General features: G+C 38.9%; 1 protein-coding gene across 1 annotated transcript in view; it reads left to right on the top strand.

Annotated features, from left to right (window-relative positions):
* Positions 1-13,727, top strand: part of ZNF674 (zinc finger protein 674) — a 36,281-nt gene extending 22,554 nt beyond the window's left edge. Inside the window, exon 4 of the mRNA XM_049704874.1 lies at positions 12,086-13,727. Coding sequence (XP_049560831.1) covers positions 12,086-13,578 — 1,493 coding nt within the window. The 3' untranslated portion in view covers positions 13,579-13,727. The remainder of the gene's footprint in view (positions 1-12,085) is intronic.
* The last annotated feature ends 1,340 nt before the right edge of the window (positions 13,728-15,067 follow it).

Raw genomic sequence — 15,067 nt, 5'->3', positions numbered from 1 at the left:
GAGTATCACAGTCCATCAATCCAAGCCTCTATTGCTGGACATTTGGTTGTTTCTAATATCTTGTTGCCATTCTTGTACATGTACATATTTGCAGAATTTCTCTCTGGTATAACTATAAGTGGAATACATAGTAGGGTATATACATTTTCAACATTACTAGATGTATAACCTTTTTTCTGTCATAAATAGAATCAATTTGCCTTGTATATTTAAGAGTTTTGCATCTATGTAAGTGAAATTGCTTTATAATATTGTCATATTCTGTCCTTACTTGCTTTTGGCATCCAGGTCATTCTGTTTTGTATAACATAAGCATTGTTTTACCAATTTTCCTTTGGTTAAGTGCCAAGTATATTTCTATGATTTTATTTTCAACATTTCTTTCTTTTTGCTCTAATTGTCTTTTGAAAACTTATAGCTGATTTTTAAAAGTACAATTTAATATGGTTGGCCTATAATTAATGGGATTAATACTTATTTATTGTGCTACTATTTTATTTGTATTTCTTATTTTATTGTATTTTCTAGATATCCTGCTTTTCCTTTACCTCTTTTTTCCTGCCTTTGCTGGATTTTCTTTACCTTCCCCCCTGCCTTTTTCCCCTTTGGTCATTTTCCTCCTGAATAATTCAATATTAAGCATTATTCTTAGCAGTCTTTGTTTGTGGCAGATTCTCTGTCTTTTCTTGTCCAAAAACATCTGTATTTTGTCATCTTTCATTGCAATAATTTATCTGGGGATAGAGTTCTAAGGTGACATCTTCTCTTAGGACTTTGAAAATATGTAATCTTTTGGCTTCTTTTTTATCTGATGAAATCTATTGCTGACCTAATTGTTTCTTTATAGGTGATTTTTAAAATTTCTTCATGGTAGCTTTCAATACGTACTTTCTTAAAGTCTTACAGTTACACAGAACTGTGTCTAGGTACAGATTTGCTTTTATTTACCACACTCAGGACTCTGGACATTTAAGAGTAGGATACATGCCTTTCTTCCATACCAGAAAACTGCCAGTCATTGTTTCTTCAAATATTGCCTAGATTGGGGGTCCCCCAAGACCACTACCACATTCAGAGATTCTCGAGAGGGACTCCCGGGACTTGGCATCCAGTTGTATTTACAGCTAAAATTTATTACAGTGATATAGTATGGATATACAACTAGAGCATAAGGGAAAAAGACATTAGCAGAATCTGGAGGACTCCATGTACAGGGTTCCTTATGCTCTCTCCCTCCCACCTAGGGTCACACAGGGCACACTTCTCCCAGCAGTGAAAGTGCAGCAACATGTGTGTGATGTTTATGCCCAGGGAAGCCCATTAGAGACTCGGTCAGCGTCCTCACATCACAGACTGCCTAGCACATACCAAAATTCCAGACCCCCAGAAGGAAAGGAAATGTTCTGCTTAAATCACATTGTTTGTACAAGCAGCCATATCCGTTAGGCAGTGGTGGGGACATTCCTGAACTCCAGATTCCCAGATGGCAGCCAAGGGCCAACCTTGCAAGCTTCCCTGTCTAAGTATAGCAGTCTCAGGGTTGCTCTGTTAACCCGTTTCTTGACATATTGCCCCCTCTCCCTTTTTCTCTAGTCTTCCATTTGGATTTGGTATTAAACCTATTTTGGAACTTATCATTTCTCTATTTCTCTTACCATATTTCCATTGTTAGCTCTTCATGCTGCATTTTGGGTGATTTCTCAAGATCTGTCATCTAATTTGTTAAATCTGTCTTTATCTGTGACTAGATAGAAGTAGTAGTTAGAAGTTCAACTTCTATCTACTGTTCAACCTCTTTATTTAGAGTTTTTAAAATAATGCCTGTATATAATTTTCCTAGTTTTTTCCCCCATAGTCTAGTTCTTACCTTATTTCTTTGAATAGTTGAAATATATTTATTTTGAAGTTCACATGGTTCTACTAGCTACAGTTCTAGGAATGTGAGTATCTTTAAATGTATCTGCTGATTCTCTTTCATGACGGGTCATTTCCTTGTGAAGTTGTTAATTTTTTACTGTGAACTCTTCAGTGAAAATTGGTATTCCATAGATATCCTGTGATTCTTAAGCTATAAAAACATAATATATCTTTTGGAAAGCTTGCCACTACTAGGAACCTACTAATACAGGACCAATTTTTAGTTTAATTTTTCAGCTTATGGGCTCTGTACTACACTTATAATCATTTGGATTGAGTTATAGAACTAGGCTTTTGATTTTTTTAAATTTTATTAAAGTATAGGTGATTTACAATGTTGTGTTTAATTTCTTCTGTACAGCAAAGTAACTCAGTTATACATATATATTCTTTTCCATTATGGTTTATGACAGGATATTGAATATAGTTCCCTGTGATATACAGTAGGACCTTGTTGTTTAGCCATTCTATACATAATAGTTTGCATCTGCTAGTCCCAAACTCCCAATCCATCCCTCCCCCGTGCCCCTTCCACCTTGGCACAGAGACCCTGGAACAGACCACAAGTCTGTTCTCTATGTCTGTGAGTCTGTTTCTGTTTCATAGATAGGTTCATTTGTGTCATATTTTAGATTCCACATATAAGTGATATCATATGGCATTTGTCTTTCTCTTTCTGACTTCACTTAGTATGATAATCTCTAGGTCCATCCATGTTGCTTCAAATGGCATTATTTCATTCTTTTTATGGCTGAGTAATATTTCAGTGTGTGTGTGTGTGTGTGTGTGTGTGTGTGTGTGTGTGTATGCAACATCTTCTTTATCCATTCATCTGTCAATGGACATTTAGGTTGCTTCCATATCTTAGCTATTATTAATAGTGCTGCTATGAACATAGGCGTGCATATATCTTTTTGAATTATAGTTTTGTCCAGATATATGCCCAGGAGTGGGATTGCTGGATCATATAGCAACTCTATTTTTAGTTTTTAGAGGAACCTCCATACTGTTCTCCATAGTGGCTGCACCAAGTTACATTCCCACCAACAGTATAGAAGGGTTCCCTTTTTTCCACATCCTAATGCAGCTTTTGTTATTTGTAGACTTTTTAATGATGGCCATTCTGACCGGTGCGAGGTGGTACCTCATTGTAGTTTTGATTTGCATTTCTCTAATAATTAGCGATGTTGAGCATCTTTTCATGTGCCTATTGGCCATCTGTATGTCTTATTTGGAGAAATGTCTATTTAGGTCTTCTGCCCATTTTTTTTATTAGGCCGTTTGTTTTTTTGTTATTGAGTTGTATGAGCTCTTTGTATATTTTGGAAATTAAGCCCTTGTCGGTCACATCACTTGTAAATATTTTCTCCCATTTCATAGGTTGTCTTTTCATTTTGTTTATGGTTTCCTTTGCTGTGCAAAAGCTAATGTTTGATAAGGTTCCATTTGTTTATTTCTGCTTTCATTTCTATTGCCTTGGTAGACTGACCTAAGAAAACATTGGTAGGATTTATGTCAGAGAATGTTCTCTTCTAGGAGTTTTATGGTGTCCTGTTTTATATTTAAGTCTTCAAGCCATTTTGAGTTTATTTTTGTGTGTGGTGTGAGGGTGTGTTCTAACTTCATTGATTTACATGCAGCTGTCCAACTTTGCCAAAACACCTTGCTGAAGAGACTGTCTTTTCTCCACTGTATATTCTTGCCTGCTTTGTCAAATATTAATTGACTGTAGGTGTGTGGGTTTATTTCTGGGCTCTCTATTCTGTTCCATTGATTCATATATCTGTTTTTGTGCCAATATCATGCTTTTTTTTTTTAACATCTTTATTGGGGTATAATTGCTTTACAATGGTGTGTTAGTTTCTGCTTTTTAACAAAGTGAATCAGTTATACATATACATATGTTCCCATATCTCTTCCCTCTTGCGTCTCCCTCCCTCCCACCCTCCCTATCCCACCCCTCCAGGCGGTCACAAAGCACGGAGCTGATATACCTGTGCTATGTGGCTGCTTCCCACTAGCTATCTACCTTACGTTTGTTAGTGTATATATGTCCATGCCTCTCTCTCGCTTTGTCACGGCTCACCCTTCCCCCTCCCCATATCCTTAAGTCCATTCTCCAGTAGGTCTGTGTCTTTATTCCTGTCTTACACCTAGGTTCTTCATGACATTTTTTCTTAAATTCCATATATATGTGTTAGGATACAGTATTTGTCTTTCTCTTTCTGACTTACTTCACTCTGTATGACAGACTCTAGGTCTATCCACCTCATTACAAATAGGTCAATTTCGTTTCTTTTTATGGCTGAGTAATATTCCATTGTATATATGTGCCACATCTTCTTTATCCATTCATCCGATGATGGGCACTTAGGTTGTTTCCATCTCCGGGCTATTGTAAATAGAGCTGCAATGAACATTTTGGTACATGACTCTTTTTGAATTTTGGTTTTCTCAGGGTGTATGCCCAGTAGTGGGATTGCTGCGTCATATGGTAGTTCTATTTGTAGTTTTTTAAGGAACCTCCATACTGTTCTCCATAGTGGCTGAACCAATTCACATTCCCACCAGCAGTGCAAGAGTGTTCCCTTTTCTCCACACCCTCTCCAGCATTTATTGATTCTAGATTTTTTGATGATGGCCATTCTGACTGGTGTGAGATGATATCTTATTGTAGTTTTGATTTGCATTTCTCTAATGATTAATGATGTTGAGCATTCTTTCATGTGTTTGTTGGCAGTCTGTATATCTTCTTTGGAGAAATGTCTATTTAGGTCTTCTGCCCATTTTTGTATTGGGTTGTTTGTTTTCTTGTTATTGAGCTGCATGAGCTGCTTGTAAATTTTGGAGATTAATCCTTTGTCAGTTGCTTCATTTGCAAATATTTTCTCCCATTCTGAGGGTTGTCTTTTGGTCTTGTTTATGGTTTCCTTTGCTGTGCAAAAGCTTTGAAGTTTCATTAGGTCCCATTTGTTTATTTTTGTTTTTATTTCCATTACTCTAGGAGGTGGGTCAGAAAGGATCTTGCTGTGATTTATGTCATAGAGTGTTCTGCCTATGTTTTCCTCTAAGAGTTTGATAGTTTCTGGCCTTACATTTAGGTCTTTAATCCATTTTGAGCTTATTTTTGTGTATGGTGTTAGGGAGTGATCTAATCTCATACTTTTACATGTACCTGTCCAGTTTTCCCAGCACCACTTATTGAAGAGGCTGTCCTTTCTCCACTGTACATTCCTGCCACCTTTATCAAAGATAAGGTGTCCATATGTGCATGGGTTTATCTCTGGGCTTTCTATCCTGTTCCACTGATCTATCTTTCTGTTTCTGTGCCAGTACCATACCGTCTTGATAACTGTAGCTTTGTAGTATAGTCTGAAGTCAGGGAGCCTGATTCCTCCAGTTCCTTCTTTCGTTCTCAAGATTGCTTTGGCTATTCGGGGTCTTTTGTGTTTCCATACAAATTGCAAAATTTTTTGTTCTAGTTCTGTGAAAAATGCCAGTGGTAGTTTGATAGGGATTGCATTGAATCTATAGATTGCTTTGGGTAGTAGAGTCATTTTCACAATGTTGATTCTTCCAAGCCAAGAACATGGTATATCTCTCCATCTATTTGTATCATCTTTAATTTCTTTCATCAGTGTCTTATAATTTTCTGCATACAGGTCTTTTGTCTCCTTAGGTAGGTTTATTCCTAGATATTTTATTCTTTTTGTTGCAATGGTAAATGGGAGTGTTTTCTTGATTTCACTTTCAGATTTTTCATCGTTAGTATATAGAAATGCCAGAGATTTCTGTGCATTAATTTTGTATCCTGCCACTTTACCAAATTCATTGATTAGCTCTAGTAGTTTTCTGGTAGCATCTTTAGGGTTCTCTATGTATAGGATCATGTCATCTGCAAACAGTGACAGCTTTACTTCTTCTTTTCCGATTTGGATTCCTTTTATTTCCTTTTCTTCTCTGATTGCTGTGGCTAAAACTTCCAAAACTATGTTGAATAAGAGTGGTGAGAGTGGGCAACCTTGTCTTGTTCCTGATCTTAGTGGAAATGCTTTCAGTTTTTCACCATTGAGGAGGATGTTTGCTGTGGGCTTGTCATATATGGCCTTTATTATGTTGAGGAGAGTTCCCTGTATGCCTACTTTCTGCAGGGTTTTTATCATAAATGGGTGTTGAATTTTGTCAAAAGCTTTCTCTGCATCTATTGAGATGATCATATGGTTTTTCTCCTTCAATTTGTTAATATGGTTTATCACATTGATAGATTTGCGTATATTGAAGAATCCTTGCATTCCTGGAATAAACCCCACTTGATCATGGTGTATGATCCTTTTAATGTGCTGTTAGATTCTGTTTGCTAGTATTTTGTTGAGGATTTTTGCATCTATGTTCATCAGTGATATTGGCCTGTAGTTTTCTTTCTTTGTGACATCCTTGTCTGGTTTTGGTATCAAGGTGATGGTGGCCTCGTAGAAGGAGTTTGGGAGTGTTCTTCCCTCTGCTATATTTTGGAAGAGTTTGAGAAGGATCGGTGTTAGCTCTTCTCTAAATGTTTGATAGAATTTGCCTGTGAAGCCATCTGGTCCTGGGCTTTTCTTTGTTGGAAGATTTTTAATCACAGTTTCAATTTCAGTGCTTGTGATTGGTCTGTTCATATTTTCTATTTCTTCCTGATTCAGTCTTGGCAGGTTGTGCATTTCTAAGAATTTGTCCATTTCTTCCAGATTGTCCATTTTATTGGCATAGAGTTGCTTGTAGTAATCTCTCATGATCTCTTTTATTTCTGCAGTGTCAGTTGTTACCTCTCCTTTTTCATTTCTAATTCTATTGATTTGAGTCTTCTCCCTTTTTTTCTTGATGAGTCTGGCTAGTGGTTTATCTATTTTGTTTATCTTCTCAAAGAACCAGCTTTTAGTTTTATTGATCTTTGCTATTGTTTCCTTCATTTCTTTTTCATTTATTTCTGATCTGATTTTTATGATTTCTTTCCTTCTGCTAGCTTTGGGGTTTTTTTGTTCTTCTTTCTCTAATTGCTTGAGGTGCAAGGTTAGGTTGTTTATTCGAGATGTTTCCTGCTTCCTCAGGTGGGCTTGTATTGCTATAAACTTCCCCCTTAGAACTGCTTTTGCTGCATCCCACAGGTTTTGGGTCGTTGTGTCTCCATTGTCATTTGTTTCTAGGTATTTTTTGATTTCCTCTTTGATTTCTTCAGTGATCACTTCATTATTAAGTAGTGTATTGTTTAGCCTCCATGTGTTTGTATTTTTTACAGATCTTTTCCTGTAATTGATATCTAGTCTCATGGCGTTGTGGTCAGAAAAGATACTTGATACAATTTCAATTTTCTTAAATTTACCAAGGCTTGATTTGTGACCTAAGATATGATCTGTCCTGGAGAATGTTCCATGAGCACTTGAGAAAAATGTGTATTCTGTTGTTTTTGGATGGAGTGTCCTATAAATATCAATTAAGTCCATCTTGTTTAATGTATCATTTAAAGCTTGTGTTTCCTTATTTATTTTCATTTTGGATGATCTGTCCATTGGTGAAAGTGTGGTGTTTAAGTCCCCTACTATGAATGTGTTACTGTCGATTTCCCCTTTTATGGCTGTTAGTATTTGCCTTATGTATTGAGGTGCTCCTATGTTGGGTGCATAAATATTTACAATTGTTATATCTTCTTCTTGGATCGATCCCTTGATCATTATGTAGTGTCCTTCTTTGTCTCTTTTAATAGTCCTTATTTTAAAGTCTATTTTGTCTGATATGAGAATTGCTACTCCAGCTTTCTTTTGGTTTCCATTTGCATGGAATATCTTTTTCCATCCCCTTACTTTCAGTCTGTATGTGTCTTTAGGTCTGAAGTGGGTCTCTTGTAGACAGCATATATAAGGGTCTTGTTTTTGTATCCATTCAGCTAATCTGTGTCTTTTGGTGGGAGCATTTAGTCCATTTACATTTAAGGTAATTATCAATGTGTATGTTCCTATTCCCATTTTCTAAATTGTTTTGGGTTCGTTATTATAGGTCTTTTCCTTCTCTTGTGTTTCGTGCCTAGAGAAGATCCTTTAGCATTTGTTGTAAAGCTGGTTTGGTGGTGCTGAACTCTCTCAGCTTTTGCTTGTCTGTAAAGGTTTTAATTTCTCCATCAAATCTGAATGAGATCCTTGCTGGGTAGAGTAGTCTTGGCTGCAGGTTTTTCTCCTTCATCACTTTCAGTATGTCCTGCCACTCCCTTCTGGCTTGTAGGGTTTCTGCTGAGAGATCAGCTGTTAACCTTATGGGGATTCCCTTATGTGTTATTTGTTGTTTTTCCCTTGCTGCTTTTAATATGCTTTCTTTGTATTTAATTTTTGACAGTTTGATTAATATGTGTCTTGGTGTATTTCTCCTTGTATTTATCCTGTATGGGAGTCTCTGTGCTTCCTGGACTTGATTAACTATTTCCTTTCCCATATTAGGGAAGTTTTCAACTATAATCTCTTCAAATATTTTCTCAGTCCCTTTATTTTTCTCTTCTTCTTCTGGAACCCCCATAATTCGAATGTTGGTGCGTTTAATGTTGTCCCAGAGGTCTCTGAGACTGTCCTCAGTTCTTTTCATTCTTTTTTCTTTATTCTGCTCTGCAGTAGTTATTTCCACTATTTTATCTTCCAGGTCACTTATCCGTTCTTCTGCCTCAGTTATTCTGCTATTGATCCCATCTAGAGTACTTTTAATTTCATTTATTGTGTTGTTCATCGTTGCTTGTTTCATCTTTAGTTCTTCTAGGTCCTTGTTAACTGATTCTTGCATTTTGTCCATTCTATTGTCCATTCTATCTCCAAGATTTCGGATCAACCTTACTATCATTATTCTGAATTCTTTTTCAGGTAGACTGCCTATTTCCTCTTCATTTCTTAGGTCTGGTGGGTTTTTATCTTTCTCCTTCATCTGCAGTGTGTTTTTCTGTCTTCTCATTTTGCTTATCTTGCTGTGTTTGGGGTCTCCTTTTTGCAGGCTGCAGGTTCGTAGTTCCTCCTGTTTTTGATGTCTGTCTCCAGTGGCTAAGGTTGGTTCAGTGGGTTGTGTAGGCTTCCTGGTGGAGGGGACTAGTGCCTGTGTTGTGGTGGATGAGGCTGGATCTTGTCTCTCTAGTGGGCAGGTTCACGTCTGGTGGTGTGTTTTGGGGTGTCTGTGGCCTTATGATTTTAGGCAGCCTCTCTGCTAATGGGTGGGGTTGTATTCCTGTTTTGCTAGTTGTTTGGCATAGGTTTTCCAGCACTGTGGCTTGCTGGTCGTTGAGTGAAGCTGGGTGCTGGTGTTAAGATGGAGGTCTCTGGGAGATTTTTGCCGTTTGATATTATGTGGAGCTGGGAGGTCTCTTGTTGACCAGTGTCCTGAAGTTGGCTCTCCTACCTCAGAGGCAGAGCCCTGCCTCCTGGCTGGAGCACCAAGAGCTTTTCATCCACACGGCTCAGGATAAAAGGGAGAAAAAGTAGAGGGAATTAGTAGAAGTATGAGGAAAGAAGGAAGGAAAGGAGGGTAGGAAGGAAGGAAGAAAGAAAGAAAGAAGCAAAGAAGGAAAGAAGTCAAGAAGGAAAGAAAGGAGGGAGGGAGGGAGGAAGGAAGGAAGGAGGGAAAGAAGGAAAAAAGATAGAAAGAAAGAAGATACAGTAAAAATAAAATAAAGTATAATAAAGTTATTGAATTAAAAAATTCTTATTTAGAAAAAAAAAGGGATGGATAGAACCTTAGGACAAATGTAAGCAAAGCTATACAGACAAAATCTTACACAGAAGCATACACATACACCCTCACTAAAAGAGGTAAATGGGGAAAAATAATAAATCTTGCTGTCAGAGACCACCTCCTCAATTTGGGATGATTCGTTGTCTAAAGGAGGGAAGGAAGGAAGGAAGGAAAGAAAGAAAGAAAGAAAGAAAGAAAGAAAGAACGAAGGTAAAGTATAATAACGTTATTAAAATTAACTATTAAGAAAAAAAATAAAAAAAAAAAACATGGACGGATAGAACCCTAGGACAAATGGTGGAAGCAAGACTATACAGACAAGATCTCACACAGAAGCATACACATACACATTCACAAAAAGAGGAAAAGGGAAAAAATCATAGATCTTGCTCCTAAAGTCCACTTCCTTAATTTGGGATGTTTGGTTGTCTATTCAGGTATTCCACAGATGCAGGGTATATCAAGTTGATTGTGGAGCTTTAATCCGCTGCTTCTGAGGCTGCTGGGAGAGATTTCCCTTTCTCTTCTTTGTTCTCACAGCTCCCAGGGCTCAGCTTTGGATTTGGCCCTGCCACTGCGTGTAGGTCGCTGGAGGGCGTCTGTTTTTTGCTCAGACAGGATGGGGTTAAAGGAGCCGCTGATTCGGGGGCTCTGGCGCACTCAGGCCGGCGGGGAGGGAGGGGCACGGAGTGCGGGGCGGGCCTGCGGTGGCAGAGGCCGGCGTGACTTTGCACCAGCCTGAGGCGCGCTGTGCGTTCTCCCGGGGAAGTTGTCCCTGGATCCCGGGAACCTGGCAGTGGCGGGCTGCACAGGCTCTGCGGAAGAGGGGTGTGGAGAGTGACCTGTGCTCGCACACAGGCCCCTCGGTGGCGGCAGCAGCAGCCTTAACGTCTCCCGCCCGCCTCTGGGGTCCGCGCTTTCAGCCGCGGCTCGCGCGCGTCTCTGGATTCCGCGCTTTCAGCCGCGGCTCGCGCCCGTCTCTGGGGTCTGCGCTTTCAGCCGCGGCTCACGCCCGTCTCTGGGGTCCGCGCTTTTAGCTGCGGCTCGCGCCCGTCTCTGGGGTTCGCGCTTTTAGCCGCGGCTCACTCCCGTCTCTGGAGTTCCTTTAAGCAGCGTTCTTAAACCCCTCTCCTCACGCCCCAGGAAACAAAGAGGGAAGGAAAAGTCTCCTGCCTCTTCGGCAGGTGCAGACTTTTCCCCGGACTCCCTCCCGGCTAGCTGTGGTGCACTAACCCCTTCAGGCTATGTTCAAGCCGCCAACCCCAGTCCTCTCCCTGCGCTCCGTCCGAAACCGAAACCCGAGCCTCGGAGCCTCAGCTCGCAGCCCCGCCCGCCCCCGGCGGGTGAGCAGACAAGCCTCTCGGGCTGGTGAGTGCCGGTCGGCACCGATCCTCTGTGCGGGAATCTCCCCGCTTTGCCCTCCGCACCCGTTGCTGTGCACTCCTCCGCAGCTTCGAAGCTCCCCCCTCCGCCTCCCGCAGTCTCCGCCCGCGAAGGGGCTTCCTAGTGGGTGGAAACTTTTCCTCCTTCACAGCTCCCTCCCACTGGTGCAGGTGCCGTCCCTATTCTTTTGTCTCTGTTTTTTCTTTTTTTCTTTTGCCCTACCCAGGTACGTGGGGAGTTTCTTGCCTTTTGGGAGGTCTGAGGTCTTCTGCCAGCCTTCAGTAGGTGTTCTGTAGGAGTTGTTCCACGTGTAGATGTATTTCTGGTGTATCTGTGGGGAGGAAGGTGATCTCCGCGTCTTACTCTTCCGCCATCTTCCGCCTTCCCCTTTGATGTGATTTTAAAAGGGGTTGTTTATTTACTTTCCCTTTCTGATATTTCACTGTTAGTGTAAAGAAATGTAACTGATTTCTGGATGTTAATCTTGTATCCTGCTACCATGCTGAATTTATCAGTTCTAGTAGTTTTTGTGTGGAGTCTTTAGGGATTTCTATATATAGTATCATATCAGGCTTTTGATTTCTTATATATAACATCCTTCTTTCCAGTTTCCTTGACCAGTGGGGAATCTTTCTAGTTCCTGTTTAACACACATGGATGCCCTTTGTGGCTCCTACTTTTAGTGCAAATTATATTCTAGTTTCCTGAACATTTGTGCCCTGTGGTCTGGATTCCCCTGCAAATCTTCAACCTTCAGTTTCTGTTCACCCCATCCCTTTAAACTCTCACTTCAGTTTTGACACCTAAAAACTTTCTTTTCTTGGTTTTGAGCTTGACTGGGTATTAAATTATTTTCTGTTAAATGTGGGCCAGCATTTGTTTGTATTTACAGTTGAGGGAGGTGGTGGTGGTGGAGCATAGGGAGGTTTCATCCACATCAGCTCAGGTCCATTAATAGGAGTTCACAGCAGGGCATTTATGAATGAATTTTATGCCATAACATTATAGTAGAAATATTTACAAGTTTGATGATTCATTGCATTTTTTTCCCTAGAATTCTGGCAAGTTGGTGACCCAATATATAATCATAAGGAAAGCCAAGACAAACCTCTGTGGCAAGCTGCATCCGTTGATAAGGAAACACTGAAGGATGGAAGTGGCCCAAAATTCAGAACATACAGAAAAATCATTTATCCAAGCACAAACTTTGTTTCTATAAGACAAAGACTCCCTAAATATGATTCATGGGGAAAGTGTTCAAAACATAATTTAAATTTTCTTAGTCAAAGTAGAAGCTATGTAAGAAAGAAAGATGATGAATGTAAGGCATATTGGAAATTATGCTTCCATTCTAATCTTGATAAAGCTCAACCTGGAGAGAAATTCTTTGAGCTTAATGAACATGGAAAAGCCTTCCACCATAAGCAATCCCTTAATAAAAGTCCAAGAATTCAAACTGGGGAGAAATTCTATAAATGTTCTGAATGTGGAAAAGTATTTATCCAGAAAGCAAACCTTGTTGTACATCAGAGAACTCACACCGGAGAGAAACCTTATGAATGCTGTGAATGTGCAAAAACCTTCAGCCAAAAGTCAACCCTCATTGCACACCAGAGAACTCATACAGGGGAGAAGCCGTATGAATGCAGTGAATGTGGGAAAACATTTATCCAGAAGTCAACTCTGATTAAACATCAGCGAACTCATACAGGAGAGAAACCATTTGTATGTGGTGAATGTGCAAAAGCTTTTAAGAGTTCATATCACCTTATTAGACATGAAAAAACACACATTAGACAAGCATTTTATGAAGCTATCAAATGTGGTAAGTCCAGCCTTACACATCAAAGGACTCATACAGGTGAGAAACCTGAGTGCAATAAACATGGGAAAGCCTTTGATGAGACGCCCACCCCCATTAAACATCAAGGAACTCATACAAAAGAGAAACCTTATGAGTGCAGTAAATGCGGAAAAGGCTTCAGGGGAAAGTCACACCTTTCTGTTCATCAGAGAGTTCATACAGGAGAGAAACCCTATGAATGCAGCATATGTGGGAAGACTTTCAGTGGAAAATCACACCTCTCTGTCCATCAGAGAACTCATACAGGAGAGAAACCTTATGAATGCAGAAGATGTGGGAAAGCATTTGGTGAGAAGTCAACCCTTATTGTACATCAGAGAACTCATACAGGAGAAAAACCCTATAAATGCAACGAATGTGGGAAAGCCTTCAGTGAAAAGTCACCACTGACTAAACATCAGAGAATTCATACAGGAGAGAGACCCTATGAATGCAGTGACTGTAGGAAAGCATTCAGTAGGAAATCAACTCTCATTAAACATCAGAGAATTCATACAGGAGAAAAACCCTATGAATGTAGTGAATGTGGCAAAGCCTTCAGTGTGAAATCAACTCTCATTGTACATCACAGAACTCATACAGGAGAGAAACCTTATGAATGCAGAGAATGTGGCAAAGCCTTCAGTGGGAAGTCAACACTCATTAAACATCAGAAAAGTCATACAGGAGAGAAAACCTATTAAGATACTTTACTGTGAGATAATTTCACTAGTTACACCTCATTATATTATATATCAATTCATCCTGGGGAGTAACCTTATAAATATCAAAAAATGTCAAAAACTCTTCATATATTATTTAATGTTCATTTAACTTAATAAAAGGCACAAAAGTATAATTCCAGAAGGATATAATAAATGTGATCAATTTTTCACGCAGAATTCTTACACAAGTGGAGAACTGTATACCAGAGAATTCAAAAGTGGCAAAACTGTGAATATATTGATGTGGAAAAGACTTTAGAAAGAATTTAAATATCCTTGCCTATCAGAGTATTTATGCTGACCTATCAGAGTATTTATGCTGAGGAAAAACAAAGAATTTAATGAGTTTAGAAAACTGTGTTAGAAATTATGAGAGAAATATGTTCCATAGTCTATACCACACATTTTGTGTGAAAGGTGCAGAGGTTGCAAACAAGCACTCAATAATTAAGATATGTTCACTGTGGAGTAGAGGATAACATTTTTGAAAGAAAAATGTAAAGCAAAAATTGTTAATCCTAGCTAGGGCAAACTCCCAGTTTACTTCTTAAACAAAATAGAAAAATTGCTTCCTTAAGTGGTGTGACGGAGGATGAGTCATCATGATCCCTGAAACAAAGGAGCTCAAACAGGAGATCTCACACATATTCATCAACACTTTCAGTGCAGAAATGCAAACCCCTTACAGAAAAGGCATATATTAAGCTTTGACACACCTCACTTAGGAACAGTGCTTATAACTTAATATTTAAGGGTAATCATTTTATGGTTACATTTATGCCTCATTTTATTAGTCAGTAAAAGTTCTTTAATTTTCAGCTTATCTACCTTAACATAATACTATTTAAAATAGAAAAAAATAAATTGAATATCCAATAGTCAATTGATTAAAAACTGACATATCAATAAGATAGAATAGTATGCATTAATGAAAAATTTTTTCATGTTTGAGGATTTGGGGAAATGTTCATGGTAATTGGCTAAGTGAAAAAACATAAAACAATGTACCACATAGTTTACATTATAAAAAAATACATCAAGGATGGATAATGCACCATTATATCAGTGACTCTGGATGGCAGAAAAGTAGCAGTTTTATGCTGAGTAAAATTATTTGCACATATATATGTATACAAATATATTTGTTTTATATTTGTATCTGTTGTAGGTGTGTGTGTATAGGTAGACACAGAACAAAAAGCTCGGAAGGAAATACAACAAATTATTAAGCAGATTATCCAGATTATCGTTTGGGTGGTAGGATTATTGAGTTTTTAATTTTTTAAATGTCGTCTGCAGAAACTACCCATAAAATGATCTTGTGCATAGTAGATTCTGTCTTCCAATCCATTTTCCCATTCAGCTTTGTCTTTAATATGTGACACAATTCTCTTCTTAAAATGACCCCATTTTCACATATGTCTATATATTCCCTATTCCTTTTCCATGTGGTTGTCTGAGTGTATGG

Source organism: Orcinus orca, chromosome X (assembly GCF_937001465.1).
Source record: "Orcinus orca chromosome X, mOrcOrc1.1, whole genome shotgun sequence".
Lineage (NCBI taxonomy): Eukaryota > Metazoa > Chordata > Mammalia > Artiodactyla > Delphinidae > Orcinus > Orcinus orca.
Note: the sequence above shows the minus strand (reverse complement) of the source record. Positions and strands in the feature narration are given on the sequence as shown.